Raw genomic sequence first — 22,335 nt, 5'->3', positions numbered from 1 at the left:
CAAAATTAAAAAAACAGTTGCTTTAAAAGTGAGGCACAGTAAAAGAGATGTTAAATACTTCCCTAAGTCTTTAAAGCTTACATTTGATTCTTATAACAAACTGAAGTCATAAAGCTTGTTAGCCACTTCGAACTTCAGCTGTTGTGTGCAGCAGTACATCCTTACCTAGTTAATACTTGATGTAAGTTAATCACGGCAGCTTCCGGTTGTCAGGGTCCTTGTGGCTTTATGTTCTTGTTTAAGGTAACAGGAGGTACTGGGACAATCTAAGATTGTGAACCTAGGCTATTTAAACCATTCCTTCTTTCAACAATGAAAATACAAATTCTTCAAAATTTAAATGTTTAAAAATGTATTTTAAATATTGTGCTAGTTTGTGTACAAATTACAAAATTGCTAGCTCTGGTTCTGTTAAGATATAATCATGCATTATTCATCATCATACCTATGATCCCATATACAAAATAAACTACTAAAGGGAGTATTTGCTGTCAGTCAGCAATTAATGCCAATTTACATATGGGATCCAAAGGTATATATGGTATGATACACAACACATCATTGGTCCTCACAACTGGACCAGTAAGCAACGTCACGATAAATAGAGAAAAGACTGATGTTGTCAGGGATTTCATTTTACCTGGATCCACAATCAATGCCCATGGAAGCAGCAGTCAAGAAATCAGACAATGTATTGCATTGGGCAAATCTGCTGCAAAAGACCTCTTGAAAGCGTTAAAGACCAAAGCTGTCACTTTCAAGACTAAGGTGCCCTTGACCCAAGCAATGGTATTTTCATTATCGTCATATGCATGTGAAAGCTGGGCAATGAATAGGGAAGACCAAAGAAGAACTGATGCATTTGAACTGTGGTGCTGGCAAAGAATACTGAATACACCATGGACTGCCAGAAGAGGGAACAAATCTTAGAAGTGAAGCTGAAATGCTCTTTAGCGGCAAGAATGCCCAGACTTTGTCTCTCATACTTTGTTACCAGAAGTGACCAGTCCCTGGAGAAGGAAATCATAAAGCAGTGGGTCAGCATAAAAGGGGAAGACCCTTAATGAGAAAGGATTGATGAAGTGGCTGCAACAATGGCTCGAGCATGGCAATGACTGTAAGGATGGCACAAGGCAGGACATGCTCTGTGCTGTTGTACATCCGGTCACTGTGAGTCAGAACCGACTCAATGGGAAGAGCACGACACACGACAAACCCCAAGACAGGGGATCATCCTGAAAGGACATGCTCTACAAGTTCTCTGTGAACAGGCAAAACCTGACTACTACATGGCAAAGGAATGGGTGACAAGATAGCTGAAGGTCCACTAGGAATTTTGATAAATTTCTAATTGTTCTGTGAATAATTCATGGCCTCGTAAGTTTGAAAATGCATTACTTAAAAATGATCTCTGAATGAAGAAAAACAAAATTCATGGGAAAAATTAGTCCTAGCCACTGGTACACCATCCGATCTGCAGCCTATACAACTACGAGACCAAAAGAACTAGATGGTGCCCGGCTACCACTGTCATCCACTTGGAAGGGGATCTATGTAGGAGATCCTTGATATAGAGGGAGAACAATGTGGAACAAAACTCAAAATCATTTGGAGAAAAAAAAAAGGGGGGGGGGCAGGTTTGCTGGTCTGATAGAGCCTGGTGGAACCACTGAGACTATGGCCCCTAGCTGCCCTTCAGGTCTGGAAATGAACCCACATCTGTGGTTTCCAGCCAAACAGAAGACAGGCATACGAGTTGAACATTTACCTACACTCCTCGGAGAGAACAATCATTGAGAAAGAAGGGCTGCCTATGCACAGGTAGACAGCTCAGGGGGCAGGAGTCCATGGAGGGATGGACACTGGGAAGAGGTAACTATGGGGAGGAAGTGGGAGGGGAGCTGTTGCATTGTGGTAAACTGTGGTCAATGTCATGAGACAAAGTATACGTAAACTGCTGTATGGAAAGTGAGTTTGCTCTGTAAATCTTCACCCAAACCACAATTACAAAAAAAAAAAATCCAAAACGTAAAATGCACAGTATGTTGTTTGGTTAAAATTAACAGGCTTAAAGGTGTCTTAGTAAATCATATTTTCCTAAGTAAAGTTCTAGCTAAAGAATATTTTGGATTGAAAATTCAAAAATGATTTAAAAAAAAAAATCTCTGTAACGCTGGAGGGGAACAATTTTTAATAAAATTAAGTATATAAATCAAGCTGTGGTGTTTCCAAGTGGACAGCACTTAGGCTGTGGTTCCAGTCCCCTGGAAGGAACAATTAAGAAAGGCTTGTCTGCATATCTATTTCATGACTTATAGGACTGCTGCTGAATTAAAATCTCACATCAAACATTGTTAAGATACCAGTGAAGGTGATCAAATTTTCACAAGGAAAATATGAAATCTAACCCCCAAGTAGATAGAGAAAAGAAGTCTGAAAGTATTGTACCTACCATGTGATTCCTGGAAAACTGTGATTACTGCAGAGAGGAAGACTTTTCCAGAAGGAAGCTCTGGTGGGGTGTGCCTAGGCATTTAACCACTAACCAGAAGGCTGTGGGTTCAAACCCACCAGGTTCAAACCCATCAGCTCCTCCTCAGAAGGAAGATTAGGCAATCTACTTCCGTAGTGATACTACCTTGGACACCCAAGGAGGGGTCGCTGTGAGCTGGATCTGACTCGACGGCAGTATGAGTCTGGTTTGGTTTTTGTGGTAGAATGCCTTACCCAGGATAGTTCTTTCAATTCAAAAGTTAAACAGTAAACTCTTTTTATAGGTTTTTATAGAAGAGATATAGATGCTTTATGTAAAATATTAAAGGAGGACAAATGAATAGTTTATTCAATTTTGTTTTCCTTTCACAAAGATTTTTTGAGTGTGCACTGATATGTAAATGAGGACCCCGTTCTGTAAATCAAATCAGAGTGGGAGGCCCTGTGAGGACAGTGGACCAATGTATTCCTAATGCTACAGCACAGCAAGGGCGGGTGCGCCAACAAACACAATCTACCCTCCAGAAAAAGTCATCCTGACCCTTTTATTGTTGAAGTTAAAAAATAAAAGACACTTAAATACAATGGTGAACATATAGGGCAAAACAGCATAAATTTAATGTTGAATTAAGCAGTGAGCTGAAAGTTTGGGCTTCCAAATTCGCTTTGAACCCAGAACCGCTTAAAAATGGGTATGTTCACAGTTAACGGCAGTTGGCTTATAGGTGAGAGAATGGTCGAAGTTGTTCCAGTTGAACTTCCAGGGAAATTCTCTCCTCAAGAACATCCTGAAAAAGATACAAAGGTCAAGTGATACATCAAAGCATGTAAAACCAAAGGCACATGCAACATCAGCTCTGCTTCAAGAAAATAATCTAAATTTGTTAAGATTGAATAGAGACAGCTGTTCATATTTTTAAAGATATTTCATTTTAGAAAGGTAGATTGTTTATACATTCATAATATTTACAGTATGATCCTAATGATTAAAATCCTTATCATATAGATCAGGTTAATAAAATGTTTTTTTATCTAATTATTAAAAAAGCCACTATTGGCAACTGATAGGTATGACTTGTGGATTTTGTATAAAGCCTCTCTCTGGATGAACTGTGGATGAATTAGTTAATGTAGATTTCTCTTCCGTATGATTACATCTGGAATAGTAACTCCTGGATCTCATTCTGACTTTCAGTTTCACAAAGAATAAACTCATTTTTCATTCAGAGTTTCTCATCACTATTGATTTTGAGCAGTCTTCAGATAGCAACCAGATTCTAATCTATTTAACTTTTCTTTTTGCCTTCCACTTTATCGTACTGATAGAATCTAAATTTAACTAGAACTACTACTTCCTATTTGGTACCTTACTTCATGTTTCCTGCTCTTAGAGGTAATGAGAAAAATGATTTTTAAATAGCTCCTTTATATTTGTTTCTGTGGTTTTCAGTAGTGCTTCAGAAAAACATGCATCAGCAAAATTTTCATCTTTAAGGCATGGCACCAGCTACTGCCCTTAGTTTTGCATTCCTCCTTTACAATGGACCACATTCATAATCATACAACTACAAATGCCTTTGCCTTTGGTCAAAGAGTTAAACAAGAATATCATTCATTCACTGGGCTTGGGACCTTAGGACCTTATTCTCTGGCATATTATAGTCCACACAGACAATCTTCTACATCCTACTTTGGTGAGTAACGACTGGGGTCTTAAAAGCTTGTGAGTAAAATCTTTATTCTAAGATAAAATAACTGGTCTCTCCTCATCTGGAGTGAAGAAGAATGAAGAAAATCAAAGACTCAAGGAAATAACTAGCCCACAGGGCTAATGGACAACATGAAGGGCAGCCTCTACCACTCTGGCACCAGAAGATGTAGATGGTGCCTGGCTGCCACAACTGACCACTCCAACTGGGATCACAGAAGGTCCTGGACAGGGAGGGAGAAAAATGGAGAAAATTCAAAATCATAAAAAAGACCAGACTCACTGTCTGACAGAGACTGGGGGAACCCCCAGACTAAGGCCCTTAGGCACCCTTCAAATCAGGAACTGAACCAGCCCCCAAGGATCACCTTTCAGCTAAACAACAGATCCATGAGGAATGTTATCCTCAGAACAGCCAACCGTATGTGCCCCACAAGAGTAGCATCTGCCCAAAAACAAAGCTCAGAAGGTAGAAGGGGCCTGAAAGAAGGATGACTGGAGACAAGGATGCCAGGGAGAAAGCAGAAGAGTGTGTTACACTGAAGGGATTGCAGCCGGTGCCACTTTTATTTAAGGTGGGTCTTTTCTTTTTCTACCTGCCTCCACCCTTCTTCTTTAGATCTGTTTAAGTCCCTTTAATAGAATCGGAGTTATCTTTTATGAAAGGATAAACTAACAATTATCCAATATTCTAAGGATTACATAGAGTACAAAGAGCCATGTTTCTTTCAGGTTACTTTATGAAGGCTGAGGAACAGTATAGGGATGAATATAGGAGTGAATGAATGAATGAATACATATATAAATAAATAAAGCCCAGCTGCTGTGGAATCTATTCCGACTCATGGCAACCCATGTGCTGCAGAACATAACTATGCTTCATCGAGTTTTCAAGGATTCGACCTTTTGGAAGGAGATCACCAGGCTTTTATTCAGAGGTGCCTCTGGGTAGGTTCAAACCACCAACTTTTCAGTAACAGTTGAGTGCTTAACATCTGTGCCACTCAGGGTCTCCTGTGATGTCTTATATATATGTAGAATAAGGCAGTACACATCAGAACTCAGTATAAAAAAATTGCTTTTATACTAGAAGATCAAAAGACTCATAAAAAAATTCAAAACACGTTTCTCTTACTATGTGGAAAGTTTCATACAGTAAGAATTCCTAGATTAACGCAAAGTTCCCCTTCAACTCTGAGATTCTCTGAGTCCCTGGAACTTCCCAAAAAAGATTTAGAAATTCCATTACCTTTAACTGTTGCTGCAATTCACTATTCAATCTGGCCAAAACTGTGTTTGTTTCCTTATTTCGTCTAATTGATGCCTGAATAGCTTTCTTATCTTTCCCAACAGATCTGAGAAGATAAAGGGGGCAAAAAAAACCAACCTTCATTTTTTATCTTTAAATTCTCTCCATTCTTTCCAGATCTACTTCTAAACATGGAAAACAGAGGGAACATTTTTTTTGCTTATCAGCATAGCTGCACCTCACTTGTTCAGTTTCAGTGGTCAGTCAAATGTAGCCAAGTTCCAGACGTTTAAACTGTTGTTACTGTTCTAATTAGGCTTCTTCTGTATAATCACCTGAGTTTAAGTTAAATAGAGAAACCGTCTAGAGCATGTATTGGCATACTCTTCCCATAAACGGCCAGGTAGTAAACATTTTACGCTTTAGGGGCCATATGGTCTCTGTTGCATACTGTGTTTTTTTCTTTTCTAATTTCATAGGCCAGAGATGGCCTCTCAGCCTTAGTCGGCCAATTGCAGAACTAGAATAACCATAACTGAAGTGTCAAAATTGCACTACACGATTAACTTTAAAAAAGTGTGCTTCAGGGCTGGTGACAGGGAGTAAAAATGGAATTGGAATTGCATTTAATAACAGAAGGAAAAAAAAGGAAAAGAAATTCTATTAATAAATGAAAAAGATCTCAAAGAATAGTGAAGGATCTTTCCTCAACTAAAATCTAGTCTGACCATAAATTCCATCAGTTTGACATTTTTAATAGTTGTGCTTCTTGTTGCTAATAATCAAATGTGTTAGGAATTGCTTTGATTACCTAGGAATAGAAGGTTGTGAGGCAAGAACAGCAGCTAAAACCCCCGTCTTTTGTGTATGTTCATCCACTTCTGGCCTTAATTCATCCTCAGATTTTAATCTTCTTCGAACAGGTTTAGGTGGTGGAGCAAGAGGTGTTGTGCCTTTGCTCTGAAAGATAAGAAATTCCATTAACAATGAGCATTTCTCCAAGACTCCTAGTCAGTCAGCATCTGACACCAGCGTTTGTGTCCTTTAAGCTGCGTGCTCTCTGGAAATTAAAAACCATTTGTCGTACTCTGAAATAATTTATAAATATGTTGCAACAGCTAATTTAAATTACAATGAGAAAGGGTGGCCCTAGTTGACATCACAATCATGAAAGCAACATATAATACAGTTTCTTCAGAGCAACATAAGCTCCTTGAGGTCTGAATCTGATTCAAGACTTCAAAAGTCACCATTTCATTATAAATATGGTACATGCTCAATATATACCTGTTCAATAAATAAATAAAGGAACCTCCAGAAATACTCATTCATTATGATCCAGGCTACTAAAAAATCCTAAAATACGTAAAAATATTGAATCAAAGTATTTATTATAAAAAGTGGAAGTCTAGGCAACTCTTTAAAAAAAAAAAAAAAGAAAAGGAAAACAAATCAACTACCAGTAAGATACAATTTAGAATTCTTGAAAACAACTGTGTATTTTGTTGGGGATTGAATCTGTCCCTAACAGAATCAACTCTTTAGTTAAGTGCTATTTTTTAATTTGTTGCTATGAGCTGGTTGTTGTTATGTGCCGTTGAGTCGGACCCAACTCATAGCAACCCCTCCTTGGGTTTCCAAGGCAGTATCACTACGGAAGTAGATTGCCCCATCTTCCTTCCGAGGAGTGACTGGTGGGTTTGAACCGCCAGCCTTCTGGTTAGCAGTCAAGTGCCTTAGCCACTATGCGCTACGAGCTAAGAAAAATAAATAAATAAAAACACAATTCACAAAAACAAAAAACCCAGAACTTCTAATGTATAAAAAATAAAAAAGTACCCAGAAAGCAGAATTTAAGCACTTTTCAGTAACACATGCTATTTTAATAACTATTGGGAATGTCTGCATGATACCAAGAAAAAAATATTACCAAAAGTGTTTCCACGAAGGCAAAGTATAATGATAGCTATAATTTACTTTGAAATGCATTAAAAAAGAAAAGAATTGATAAATACATAGAAGGATATACAGCTGGACAGATACATGGCAAAGCAAGTGCAGGAAAATATGAATGGCACATCAAGGCAGTGGATTTACGGATGTATAACGTAAAATTCTTTCAACTTTTCTGTATGCTTACAAGTTTCTATAAAAAATCATGGGGAAAAAATTACTCCTAAAAGCGGGTGAAAAAAATTAAGAGTACAACATTAGAAGGTTGGTGACTTTTTCCTATTATAATCAAGACTGAATTAAAAGAAATGGAATTTAACCTACAGGGAAGTTCTACTTCATATATTTGGAAGAATGTCATAACCACATGAATCTGAGCTGCTGTAGCATGTAGCCAATAGAGATTATAGAATGGCATTGCCTAGAACTCTGTAACAGCAAGCTTCGTTGTGAGAAGTTAAAGGCAAGGCAATGGGTTAGACAGTCACTAGGGTAACTTCATTTCTTAAAATCTGTGTTATCTTTAAAGTCTTCCTGCACAGTGGAACTTTGTATGTACAAAATGATCAGCATCAAAGACTCTGCATACCACATTGGCAGGAGCACTAGCAGCTGTCTTTTCTTCAATTTTATTCTCTGTTTTGGCACCTCGAAGAGAACTTGCAGGATCAGAACATTTTTCAACCTAGAGATGAATAGGTTTTTGTTATTGTCTATAAGTAACATATAATCTGCATATATTTAGTATGTAACACACCAGAGAGTGAACATTAAGAAACTACTCATTCTGACAAGAAAGCTAAGATGATGATGAGAAGCACCTGGAGAAACCCTTGGGAACTGACCATTGTCTACACTGAAGGACAGGAGGAGGGAAGGTACTGGATCTCGGGGAGAGGGGAGCCGGGTGAGGACGCGGCTGCAGCAATGAACCCGAGTGGCTGGTCTGGGAAGTTCCTGTGGCTGCGGACGGGGATGCATCCACACCAGGGCAATGAGTATCGGTACCTTGTGCACAACTGTGGCTGCCCCTGGGCTACCCTGGCCTTTTGGGAGGTACAACCCATCCCCCTACTGGCAGCAGCAGCCAGTAGGCAGAAGGTTACAGGTTTGAAGAAGTGGCTAGCAGAAAAGTCTTCATGGATCAGATATATGAGAAACCTTTATCTATAATATGCCAGTCAAAGAAACATGTGTTTTTACATCCTTAAGGGAAGTTCAGCATGAACTGGTGCCTCCAACTCCACAGCTTTGCTGTCGAGTCAGGAATCCTAGAGCAGCTCTTGCCACCAGAACTACAACAGGGGCTTCTGCAACACTGACTGCAAGGACTGAATCTTGGCATCCTGTCATCTGTAAATCTGCCTAACTAAGGCAACTTACTCTCATACAAACAGAATGTAGCTATGGTAACCGTAGCTTGTTATCACAAGAAAATCCTCACCAAGTCACAGAATCAGATACTGAGTATTAAGGTGAAACTCCCAGAGCACGTTTTAGCCAGGACCAGGCAGATGGTTGTGTTTGTGTCTTTCCACACTACACCATTACACTCCAACCTGTGAGTGTCAAAGGCTAAAAGTTTCAAAGGTTGAGAAGCACTGACCTAAGAGGACTATAAATCCTCTCAAAGTAGCAGCAGCAGGTATTTTACTCACTGATGTTCCATCTAATATTTACTCTTTCAGGGGCTTCTTTGTTCAATGATAGTCTTGTGAACATAATGTGGGAAGAAATTCCCTGCAGAAAAGGAGATAAACCCCAGAAAACTGACCGGCAAGACCTCTGGATGCTTTTCAGCTTCATCATCTTGTTCTTCATTTACACTTGATGCAGCAAATACTTCAAATTGGCTGAAATCTGCAAAATTTGGTTGCTCTGGTATCTGCTGAGGTGAGGTACTAGTGTGTGTTATTAGGCCATCGGCATCCACTGGGCGATGCACAATGGGACCAGGAGCCTAGAAGGGGGTTTAGAAGAAAAGAGCAGACAGTCTACTGACAAATCCTATCAGAGCGGTCTTCTTTTTCTTCGAAAATATGTCACAAAGATGATCTATTTTATTAACTATAAACTCCGGGAGGCGTACCACAGTAACGTTTAGCTCTGAAAGGCTAAGTGAAAATCCAAGACACATACACACACAAATATGACAATCATCCAATAAAAAAAGTTACTTTTAAAATATTCTCATCAGCAAATAAAGTGTGTCAGAGGAGAGGGAAGGGTTTGGTCTGATCCTCTCGAATCTACCTGCACATTAGTTATAGTGGCTCTGCTTTTATTTATTGTTTTCTTTATGGGCTACACAACAGTTTGTTCTTTATAAAAATGATTTTAAAAAGTGTTTTGTTAGGTTTCTTAAAAAGCTGTTAATTTCAAAGTGTAAAAACCACTGCTTTACCTGTTCTCTCAGGACCTGAGGCACTCTTCCCCTCCATACCTTTGCCAGAGCAATCTAAAACCTTCATTCTAGACAGACACGTCTCGAGTGTCTACTTTGTGCCAGGCACTATAGATGCAACAGTGAACAAAACAAATGAGATCCATTCCTAATAAAGCTGACAGTCTAGTGTAGAGTAAGAGGAGAGTAAACAAAGAATTTAAGTGTGAGACATTTTATGACAAAGTGCAGGATTCTCCAGGAATAAATTTGAAGTCTTTTTTCCTGGTTACTCTTTTCAAATTTTCCATCTCCAAGAAGGAAAATTCTCCTCTTCTTAGAACGATATAGAAGGTGCTCTGCCTCCGCCCACCTCTCCAGTTTCTTTTCCCACCGTCCCACTGTGCATGCCAGCTGGACTGAACTCATCTTTCCTGAAGAATATGCCAGGCTGAACTCACTCCTCCAGGTCTTTGTTGTATCATTTCTGCTGTTGATGCCTACTCCCAATAACTAGCACTTTATCTGCCAAAACTCTGCTCAAATTGTACTGCCTTCATGGTATTTTTGCCTCCTCAGTATGATACCCGACTTTACTAGCTACTAAAACCAAAACCAAACTCATTGCTGTCAAGTTGATTCTGACTCATAGCGACCACCATTGCATTTCTACGGCTGTAAATCTTTATGGAACCAGACTGTCTCATCTTTCTTCTGTGGAGCAGCCGTAGGCTTGAACCACTGACCATCATTTTAGTTAGCAGCCAAATGCCATAACCATACACCAACAGAGCTCCTCACTAGCCAGTAAAGCTGTCCTAAAATAATTTATGAATAGTGCCACTCTAGCACTTCTACTAGGACTATTGTTGTTTCCAGGTCTGTCTTCACTACTAGACTAAGTTTGTTCAGTCATGAGACCAACTCATTGAGTTTCATATCTTAACTTTAGTAAAAGTGTTTTTGCTGCCACTTTACATGAAATACTGAAATATTCACGTATCAGTACCTTTTATGATTAAGGAGATAATCACTTAATCACTTATTCCCAATTTCATTATAAAACCCTAACTAAGAAAAACCAACCAAATTCTTTCATGTAAAAATTTAAAACTAGCAGCAATAATCCAGAAGTCTATCCTGAAAGACAAAAGTTTAGTGCAGATCAAAACAACTTCAACCTGGCAGAGACTCAGAGGTCATCTGATACTTCCTTTACTGATGCAGTCACAGGTCCGGACAGACGCAGTGAGGTCAATCTGTGAGTCAGTGGTAGACCCAAGACATTCAGGCATATCTCCCATCTTTCAATCCACTATTCTTTCTAATAAACTCTCCTTTTTGAGACATTATCATTCGGTTCACTTCAGAAGAATTCTAGAATAGAATCAAATACTTCACGGAGACTCGTAACAACTGACAGTAATGAATACCATGAAGACTAAATTATCTGTTGAGGGAATTATATTAATGTTACAAAACAAAATGTGCGTAACTTGTTGAACGAAAAGCTAATTTACTCCATAGACTTTCACCAAACCACAATTAAAAAAAAAGACTAAATTACCTGTGAGGGCTGTGGTCTTGGAGGCACTGCAGGGGGATGGGCAACAACTCCAGCCTGTTGCTGTCCTGCAAGAACACACAATACACCATTTTTTTTTTAAAGTAACTATATAATTTCTTTGCTAACAGAAGAAACAGGCTGAATCAATGTCACCACATGATGAAAATTTCTAAGAATATTTGCTAAGTGTTTAAAAGGCATATTACCTTGTAAAACTGTCTCTGTTCTAGCTACTGGCGAAATCTCACGGACTTTCCTCAGACGTCATTTCTCTTGCTGCTTCTACTGCTCACTGCACTCCTGACATCCTCGCTCCCCCTCGTTTCCATAATATTAGATATTTTTGGTTTCCTTCTCATATTCTGCCTACTCTTTAGCCACCAAATATGAAGACTTCCATATATTCCCTCTCCACTTAACACTTCATCACTCTACCATATCCATGCAAAGCACCCTCAATTCTTCTCAGTGCACAAGTCCCAGGGCCTGTTGATTATTTCCCCTTTCCAAACGCATAATGACTAACATGGAACATCATCACTCTCTGTCCCTAATTTTCTATTTCAATCACCACCACCACCATCACTACTACTACTACTACTACTACTACTACTACCCATTATATAAAAAATGAACCCTTGGAGTTAGTTACGAATCTTCTCTGTCCTTCATCAGCCTAGTCAAATTAATCAACAAGACCTATTAGACCTCCCCCACCCTCACTATCTCCCTCCAATATCTTTCTTTTTAAGTTGACTGTGGTATCTTTTAGGTTCTAATTTTTAGCCAACATATTTTAGACAGTCATTAAAAAAACTTAAAAAAAAAAAAGAAGGTGGGGACCAGGTTTGCTGGTCCAATAGAGCCTGGTGTAACCACTGAGACTATGGCCCCTAGCTGCCCTTCAGGTCTGGAATTGAACCCACAACTCTGGTTTCCAGCCAAACAAAGTACAGGCATGTGAGTTAAACATTTACCTCAAGTAGACACACGCCCTGGAGAGAACAATCATGGGAGAAGGAAGGGCTGCTTATGCACAGGGAGATAGCTCAGGGTGCAGAAGAGTATGAAGGGATGGACACTGGGAGGAGGTAACTATGGGGAGGAAGTGGGAGGGGAGCTGCTGCATTGTAAATTTTGGTCAATGACATGAGACAAAGTATATGTGAACTGCTGTATGAAAAGTGAATTTATTCTGTAAATCTTCACCCAAATCCTAATTAAAAAAAAAAAAAAAACCATTTTTCTGATATCTTTTAATCTATAATTTTTCTTCACGTAAATGTAAAATTACATAAGACATTTAAGAAGGCAAAAATAAAATAAAATGCTGTGTATCTTTCATGAACCTTAAAATCAGGTAACATAAACCATGTTTCTCTAACTCCTACCTGTGGTGACTGTAAAGGTCCGATTCATATCTAAAGATGAGGATCTAGAATGAGAGGGTTGTGGCCTTGGAGGCGGAGGTGGCGGTGCAGTGTTGTCAGGCGACGTTCCTGAATGAGACCTGTAAAACTGACTCCATTACAATTGTTCACGCTACTGGTAATGGAGCCTTTTTTCTTTGTAAGCGTTCATACTCTGATAAACAGCAAAGCATCTTATCAGCAGTGATATTTTCTCAAGAAAACAAGTACTACTATAAATGAAGTCAGCACTGTTTATGATATGATCTATATATTTTTTAAAAAATAAAACTATATATTAAACAAAATTTCAAAAATTTTGAAAAGTTAGTTACTACATGATCAAGGTAGACCACAAATCTTGTGCAATGTTTTCCCATTCAATTAAAGGAAACATCAGTATGAAAAACTATTTTATATATAGAGAAACTCTATTTACCGATTAGCTTTCAACCTGTTTATGTTTGCAGTTTTTTTTAAAACTTGAGGCAGAATCTGGCTCAAGTACTTGAGGTATCTCATTCCTGTGTCACCAGAAGCCAACTCATTTTAGAGGCAACTGTACGCACGTTTGACTTGCCCTAGTGCTCCACTAACCTGCTACAAAGCCTTTGCTAGTCTAAAAAGAGACTTGTTTCCACAGACTCTGGTGAGCTGATCTTTGCACACAGGGCTAAGAGAAGAGAATATAAAAACCCAAGATGGCAGAAACTCTAAGAAACACAGGAAGAACTACATAAAGAACCAGAAAAGAGGCCAAGCAGCAAAGAGTTATCAGCTCTCTGGAGACAGTATTACTAGTCTCTCTCTACAACCTCCAGGCATGTGGCAAAGGGAGACATACATGTACAAAAAGCGAGGGACAAAGATGCTTCTGCCCTGCACACAGCCTTCAGTGGATGTTACAGTTTTGCAGATAAACCCCTTCTGCCCATCCCACACATATTTTTATCTGTGCCTGAAAGGTTGTATGTGAACAGATTTCTTCAGGTGGGGTACATAGTCCAACATTAAGCTGGGTTTCTGGATGGCATTTTAAAACAGTTCTTTTGGCACCTGCCGTAAAGCTGTAATAAGAAATGCATACACCACTTACTTAAACACTCACATTGTTTAGCTGCAAAAGGAATACAATAAAGGTCTACTGCCAGAAAGTCATCAGCTCTTTTTAAACTTTCCACAAAACGACCAGGAAGAAAATAAAGTTTCTTTTGATTTTCTATTAAGGATGAAAAGAATCAGAATTATGTACTTCCCTTTTACAGAAATCAACAAATAGAAAACCTAACAGCCTTCAGAAAACAGAATAATACGTACTTCATTCTAAATAATTTTAAATATCAAACTGTAACACGATACCTTACTGCTTGTTACTGACAGAAATACTGACCTTTGACGAGTTACATTGTTCCCAATCTGTTCCGGGTCAGAAGTAAAGGAGTCTGAACTACTGTAACCATCTGCTGACAAAAGGAATATATTCTATTTAATAACAGTCCCTTCTGTACTTTTTACTCTATATGTCCCAAAGAAATATAACTGATACTCTTTTTAACATCAGAGATACTAAGAAACTGGTAAAATGCTATTTGTTCCCAGTGTTACTACCCTGGAAAAAGTTAAATATTAATCCAACAAATCACTGCATATTCATACAGCAAAATACAGAATAAGTTACAGTCTAGAAAGATTAGTATTTAATGACAGAAATGTTTAAAATAAGCTACACAGGAAGAGGTTACAAAATAGTCATATGGTATAATTTCACTTTATAAAAACATACCTGGTTACATATGCTCAGAAAGCGTATAAGACTGACACTGAATGTTAATCATGGTTATTTGTGGAATAGTGAGATTATCATAATTCTTATTTTTTGTTTTTGTTTATCTGTATTGCATTTCTACAATAAATGTGAATTACTTTGGTAATGACCAAAAAGAAGACATTAGAAGTATTAAAAAGAATCTAATTTTAAAATTATAAATATGAAAAATGAAAGAGCTGCCATGGAATACACTGTGCTGAGATAGTAATAAAATGTGTGACTTCAGCCAGGTCCCTGATTGTTATCCAGAGGAAACACCACTTCCCATTTCTTCAAAGTCTTATGAAAGAGCAGAGAGATCTTCATAAGGAAGGAAACTTAAGATAGACACTTTAAGGGCAATCTGAAGGGATACTACTACCTATTTCCACGAGTTTTATAAATTAGAGGGACTTCTAATTTAGTTTACTTTCATTTCAAAACCTATTCCTTTCCCTTTTCTTGACCACTGACACAAGAATGACACTAAAGCTAACATAGTCCCACCTGGGTGTTCTCATGTTGTCCACCTGGGTGTTCTCATGTTGTATTTGTTGTTGTTATGTGCCGTTGAGTCTGACCTGGCTCATAGTGACCCCTCCTTGGGTTTCCGAGGCAGTATCACTACAGAAGTAGATTGCCCCATCTTCCTTCCGAGGAGTGGCTGATAGGTTTGAACCGCCAGCCTTCTGGTTAGCAGTCAAGTGCCTTAGCCACCATGCTACCAAAGCTCCCGGGTGTTCTCATAAGCATCTCAAACTTTACACATCCCAAACTGAATGCCTTCCAACACACACCTGCTCTCACAGCCCTTCCATCCAAAATCCCTGGAATTGCCCTTGACTTGGCTGTCCCTCTTAGAAAATCCTGTGTTTTTTTCTATGCAAAATCGTCAGGATCTAATCAGTTCTCAGCACTCCACTATTATCACACCAGATCCTTTCCTGCCTGGATTATTGTAACGGTCTCCTAAGGGTCTCTCCCTGTTTCAATGCCTGGCTCCTCCCAGCTTATTATCAATACAAGAGCCAAACTGAACCAGCTAAAAAGGCCAGGCCAGGCCAGGCCACTCCCCAATTCAAACCCACTGATGGCTTTAACCTTACTAAGTCCAAGTCAGTCCTTACACTGCTCCTGTTACTACCACTTGCTACCTTTGCCCAGTCACAAATTTTGCTCCAGGTGTTTGCTTCCTGTTCCCCACAGAAGTAAAAGCCTGTTTCTACCTTAAACCAAACCAAAGCAAACCCACTGCCATCCAGTCGATCCCGACTCACAGCAACCCCACAGGACAGAGGAGACTGGCCCATGGAGTTTCCAGGGATGTAAATCTTAATGGAAGCAGACTGCCTCATCTTTCTCCTGAGGAGAAGCTGGTAGGTTAGAACCGCTGACCTTTGGTTAGCAGCCAAATGCTTTAACCACTATGCCACTAGAGCTCTGTTCTTGCCTTAGGGCTTGCTGTTCCCTATGCCTTAAATGTCCTTCCTTCAGATTCACACAGCCAACTCTCTTACCTCTTTCAAATCTAAACTTAATTTCACCTCCGGTAAGGCCATCTTTAATTACCTTTATAAAATGGCACTTCCCATGTTTCCCAATTTTATTTTTGTCCACAATGTTAATTACTTTCTAAATAAGCTACTTTTATCTCTGTTCTTCCTACTTCTCCCAGAGAATGTAACTTCGTAAGAGTAAATCTAGTCTAATCTTCTGTTCTGAGTTTATTAATTTATTGATTCAGATATTATATCTTGTATTTTTACGTACTAATTCTCTACTAGATCATAATAACCCCACTAGCCCGTTACTTGTGAAACCAGCCACTCCTCGGAAGAAAGATGGAGCAATCTACTTCTGTAGAGATATTGCCTTGGAAACCCAAGGAGGGGTCATTATGAGTCAAATCAACTCAATGGCAGTGAGTATGGGTTGTTTTTTTCTTTTTGGTTTACTGATATATCCTCAGTGCTTAGAACAGATCTGCGTACAGTAGTAGGTAACAATCACTGGATACATACTGACTGCAGATAATATAATGTGTAATTCCCCTGTGAGAGAGGAACAAAGGACCAGTGAGACGAGTTGATGGATCAAGCCTTGCTGTGATGAGCAGGATGGAAGCAGGAGGTCTGCCTGGATGTTGGTTCTGGAAGCAGTCAATGGACAACCACTGATTCATGCCCAGGAGAAGAGGGGTGTCTAACAGGGTTGACTCTTCTCTATTTTATTCAGTGATGCTAGTATGAAATGACTACACATTTGAATTATTCAGTACCTAAATGCAGACTTAAATTTTAGGTTTTCACTTACCTACAGTATTTCCAGAAGCAAATTTCACTGATGAATTTATTTTATTTTCTTCTGAAAGGTCAGGTGGTTTCACAAGTAACGGGCTAGTGGGGTTATTATGATCTAGTAGAGAATTAGTACGTAAAAATACAAGATATAATATCTGAATCAATAAATTAATAAACTCAGAACAGAAGATTAGACTAGATTTAGATATTCCAAAGAAGTGGCAAGTGAATCCATGGGATATAAGACAGAATCATATTTTTAATAAAAACAAATATAAATCTGTTATACAGAATTTTGTTTTCTTCCATAACTTTATAAAAAGTTAATTACTATGTTCATACATTTTTAATTATAGACAAACTGTAAAATAATCTATCACGTTAACCTATATAGAAAATAAATTTACTTCCGAAAAACCATAAATAAATAGTTAATGTAAAATAAGGGAAAACTTCCAACAGTTAAAAGCAAAATATACAATTTCACAGCCCAAATCTAACAAATACCTCTTTAGTTAGAATTTTAACATACTTCAAATGCAAATTCACAACAATGACTATAAACATTGACAGGGTCTAATTGGCATAACAGGTCACAAAGCCAATGTTCTGCATCCTACTTTGGTGAGCAGTGGCTGGGTTCTGAAAAGCTTGTGAGCAGCCACCTAAGGTGTGGCTATTATCTGGCTCCGTTTGGAGCAAAGAAGAGTGAAGGAAATCTAAGACACAGGAAACAATTAGTCCAAAGACTAAATGGAGCACATGAACCCAGCATCCATGACCTTGACACCAGAACTAGATAGTGCCAGGCTACCACTGCTGATCGCTATGAAAGGGATCACAATAAGAGGTCCCCAGACAGAGTGGGGGGACAAAACTCAAAATCATAAAAGAGACCAGGTTTACTGGTCTGATGAAGACCAGTAGAACTCTCAAGACTATGGCCCTTAGACATCCTTCAAGCTAATAATAAAACTTAATTCCTGTGACTCAATTTTCAGTCAAACAACAGACAGGCCTGTAATGTGAACAGGAGAGTATACACTCATTAAAACAATCAAGCATGAGATCAAGAAGGCAGCATCTGCCCAGGGAAAGAGCTAGGAAGTTGCGAGGGGAGGGAAGGAAGGATGAAGGGAAGGAGTGGGTGCAGGGAGGAAGTGGGAAGAATGCTGTCACAGTGTGGGAATTACAGCAAATGTCACAAAACACAATGCGTTAGACTGTTGAATGAAAAACCAGTATCCTCTGTAAACTTTCACCCCAATCACAACTAACAACAATAAAAGGCAAACAAAAAAACCTGTCAGGGTATTAGAAAAGTCCTATTTTCCAAATGTCCTTATTTGAACACTTGGTAATTTAAACTATTTCCTTTTTAAAACGGAAATAAATAAAAAGATAAATAAGCAAATAAACTAGTGCAAACTACTAGGTTAAATAAAATATGTAATTACAAACAAAACAAAACCCTGAACTCTGGCAGAATAAATACTTGTGCATAATAATATAATAATTACAGCTTGCTTACCACTGACAGTTCTTTTAAGTTCCATTTCCTGCATGTGGATTTTGCTTGGAGTCATTCGAATAGGAACTGGATGAACAATAGCAGTATCCTAGAGACAGATGGGAGGAGATACATAATTTGTATTAAAAATACCAAGCTAATACTACGAAATAGTAAAAACTAAAAAGACTTTAAGAATTGGTGGACAGATTTTCTCATTCATAAGGCAGGTACAACAATATTTATTATTTTTTTTAAATGAAAAATGCTACAGAAGTAGATTGCCCAACCTTCCTTCTGAGGAGCAGCTGGTGGGTTTGAACTGCCAGACTCCTGGTTAGTAGTCAAATGCTTTAGGCACTATGCCACCAGAGCTCCCATTATATCTAATAATCTTATTTATTTTTTTAAAAAGGACATTTTAAATTTTTAATTTAAAGATTTACACTAGCAAAATGGTCTTATAAAAATAAAATGCAAAATAATATTCAAAAGCAAAGTGTGAAATGATCTGATGAAATTCTCTGAAGTTTGAACCTTGGAGGCTAAAGTGAACTGTTTCAGGAGGCTCCAATGACTCATAGATGAAAACTCATTTTCATTACTGACTTGCTCTTTCTTACTCATGAAACATTTGACACTTTATTTTTCCATATATAAAATAAAGTTAATGAGATGCCTGTTATATTGCTATATTAGGCACAATACATACTTTCTATAGATTAGTTCAAATTGTTTAAATCTGAGGCTCTCAAATTTAGCCTAACATTTTCACACAGGAGAGACAGAAATCCACGTAGGAATAAGCAAGACTCCTTCCTACGTCAACACTCTAATACCTTTCTAATACTTTTAAAATGACTACAGATCTCATCTTTCTAACAGGAGTGGCAAGTCTAGCGAGGACTGGTGGAACAGAATTTTGAAAAGAATAAAAAAAATCAGACCCAAAGAAGGGGGGATCAACACAAATGGCAGTCTCCCAGGAGGGAAAGACAACGAGGAAGGTACGGACGGGTGCACAGGCAGGCCTGGCCTGGGGCCGAGAGCCCAGGAGAACCAGAACCAGCTCAAGCACAGGGCTGAGCAGCCACAGAACAGCTGACCAATGCTGCTGTAGGTAGGTGGGGACTGCTGTGGCTCGGCTCTTCTCTAAGAACTCGGCTGTTACTTCTGTTTGCTGCTTAAGATTCAACTCAGGATCCCTGAAGTTCAAATATCTAATAATGAGTTAAGTTTGTAAGTTAGCGTGAAAGGTAAGGACCTTTCTGTTTAACTCGGGCACTGTTTTGGGTAACAGATTTCAGTAACACTAAGTCATTGCTAGAGAAAGCGAAGTTCTAGCATATTCCCTCTTATTTGACAGGCCTCCTGGGTTTATTCTCATAATCTCTAAATTCAAACAGTTTATATTCTATATGGCTATTACACTGAAAAATTCATTCATTGTTGTTGTTGTTATGTGCCATGCCATTGAGTCGGCCCCGACTCTTAGCGCCCCCTCCTTTGGTTGCCAAGGCAGTATCACTACGGAAGTAGATTGCCCAACCTTCCAGTAATTTCCTATCCTACACCAGTCAGATTCTGGATAAAATTCATGTATTTATTCAATGCAACTGAACTGATACCCTGATACCAATTCTAAACTATACTGTATGTTACATATGCTAGTATGCATACACAATATACGTATAAAGATATTTCTCAAATTACATTTTAGTTATAAAAACATGACTTTAGGAACAACTCTACTAATGTCTTAATTTACGATTTTAATAACAGAAATGAATGTTATGAGCATTAGCATTTACCATTATAAGGCAAGATCAAAGGAGAAAGAAATGCTAATGAAAAAGTAAGTTTTTATTCCAAACACAAAATAAACTAGGAAAGAACAAGCAAGGAAAACTTATTAGTAGATGCTTTAAGTTTAAATATTCACCTACTACGTATTCTATATGTGTGCGTATGCATAAATACAAAATCAGATTTATAAAGCATTCAATCAGTGGAAAACATTAGCCTTTTCATGTATTTCTAGTGTAATACATGAAAGTCGTAGTAATGACTCCATGAAAAGAAAATCATGAATGTCTTGACTTTGTTTGCAGAATAACACACAATACTTTTCTGTACCAAGAAATCAATTTTCTACCACACACTGGAGCCATACAATCACAAGCTGCTATGGGAAAGCAAGAGCTTTAGGCTAGTGAAGCCTGCTGCTGGCAAAACAAGGTGACCCCTTGATGAACTTTACATAAATGACTAGACCTAACATTAGACTAAGGAACCCTGGTGGTGCAATGGTTAAGCACTCGGCTGCTAACTGAAAACTTGGTTGTTCAAACAACCCAGTTGCTCCACAGAAGACAGACCTGGAAATCTGCTTCAGTAAAGATCACAGCCAAGAAAACCCATGCTGTCTTTGTTGTTAGGTGCCGTCAAGTCAGTTCCGACTCACAGTGACCCTAAGTACAAGAGAATGAAACACCGTCTGGTCCTGCACTATCCACAACTGTTAGCCATGCTTGAGCCCATCCATGCGCCACTATGCCAATCTATCTCATTGAGGGTCTTCTCCTTTATCGCTGATCTTCTATTAAACAAGCATGACACCCTTTTTCAGGGATTGGTCCCTTCTGGTAATATGACCAAAGTACGACAAAGGAAGCCTACCCACTCTCTCTTCTGAGGAGCATTCCAGCTGTACTTCCTTCAAGACAGATTTGTTCGTTCTTCTGGCAGTCTAGCGTTCAACATTCTTCCCTAACTCCACAACTCCAATGCTTTGATTCTTCTGCAGTTTTCCTTATTCACTGTCCAGCTCTCACATGCATATGAGGTGAATGAAAACACAATGGCTTGCGTAAGGCGCACCTATAGGGCAGTTCTACTGTCACATGGGGTCAGTACGAGTTGTAACTGACTCGACAGCACCCAACAACATTAGACTAATAAATCTGCTATTTGCTCACGACCGTGATGTACAGTGAGGGTACAGACCTCAAGTACTTCATCGCCATCTAAATACAGAACCATGAATCTAGAAACCTCTGAGTGCTGAACCACAAGATGCCAAACGAACGCTTTCTCTGCTCCACACTCCCTTCCCCAAATTAACAACAATAAAAAAGAACATAAGACAAAAGGAAAAACTCTAAGCTCTGACTGGCATGCCCTGCCCACTTTCTTCTAACTATGTGAATCACTCAAAGCTTAGGAAACCCATTCTAAGTCACATATGGCATCATGTGTATTGCATCACATATGGCATCATGTGTATTGCATGCTTGGGCATCTGGTTTTGTACAATTCAGCAGTTTGTTGAAGGCTGCCTTCTATTATGCTCACAGATCTATACGCTCTACATGCTTAACCCGCTGTTCTCTGGAGCTGTCTGCATCTACCACCAGACCCCTTAGTGCAGGAGCTCCTCACGTGCTTCATCACACTCACCCAGGCACTCCTTCACACCCCTGCCCTGACCTTATCAAAGCACTAGTACTCCTTGCTGGTAGCCTGTAAGATGAAGTTCAGAACTTTAGTCCAACATACAAACACCTTCCCTTTCTGGTCTCAGCTCCACTCTTTAGCCCATCTCTCACACCCCATAATTCCACCATAGTCATGCGTGTCCTACATTCTCAAGATATTGAACTGATCCTGGTCAGGAGACTCCCTCTGCTTAAAAGACTTTATCAACTCTGTCAAATCATACTTTCATTTAAGATCCAGCATACAAATGTAACCTCTTTTATGAAAATCTTCCTTACATCAGTCTGGGTCAGCCAATTCTTTCTCAGTCCACATTCTTGTTCACAGATATACTATGATAATTATATATAAAAAAAATTTGTTGTTGTTGTTATGTGCTGTCAAGTCGAACCCAACTCATAGTGACCCTTCCTTGGGTTTCTGAGGTGGTATCTCTATGGAAGTAGATTGTCCAACCT

General features: G+C 38.8%; 1 protein-coding gene across 1 annotated transcript in view; it reads right to left on the bottom strand.

The window, feature by feature from the left end:
- Positions 1 to 3,212: 3,212 nt before the first annotated feature.
- The window catches only part of REPS1 (RALBP1 associated Eps domain containing 1), a 111,410-nt gene continuing 92,287 nt past the window's right edge, over positions 3,213 to 22,335 (bottom strand). Inside the window, exons 11-20 of the mRNA XM_007946295.2 lie at positions 18,401 to 18,488; positions 16,883 to 16,984; positions 14,153 to 14,222; positions 12,745 to 12,863; positions 11,354 to 11,418; positions 9,178 to 9,363; positions 7,993 to 8,088; positions 6,262 to 6,410; positions 5,451 to 5,556; positions 3,213 to 3,281 (exon numbers count right to left, since the gene is read on the bottom strand). Coding sequence (XP_007944486.1) covers positions 3,213 to 3,281; positions 5,451 to 5,556; positions 6,262 to 6,410; positions 7,993 to 8,088; positions 9,178 to 9,363; positions 11,354 to 11,418; positions 12,745 to 12,863; positions 14,153 to 14,222; positions 16,883 to 16,984; positions 18,401 to 18,488 — 1,050 coding nt within the window. The remainder of the gene's footprint in view (positions 3,282 to 5,450; positions 5,557 to 6,261; positions 6,411 to 7,992; positions 8,089 to 9,177; positions 9,364 to 11,353; positions 11,419 to 12,744; positions 12,864 to 14,152; positions 14,223 to 16,882; positions 16,985 to 18,400; positions 18,489 to 22,335) is intronic.

Source organism: Orycteropus afer, unplaced genomic scaffold, assembly GCF_000298275.1.
Source record: "Orycteropus afer afer isolate SDZICR_OR568_19922 unplaced genomic scaffold, OryAfe1.0 scaffold00155, whole genome shotgun sequence".
In the NCBI taxonomy this organism is placed as follows: domain Eukaryota; kingdom Metazoa; phylum Chordata; class Mammalia; order Tubulidentata; family Orycteropodidae; genus Orycteropus; species Orycteropus afer.
Note: the sequence above shows the minus strand (reverse complement) of the source record. Positions and strands in the feature narration are given on the sequence as shown.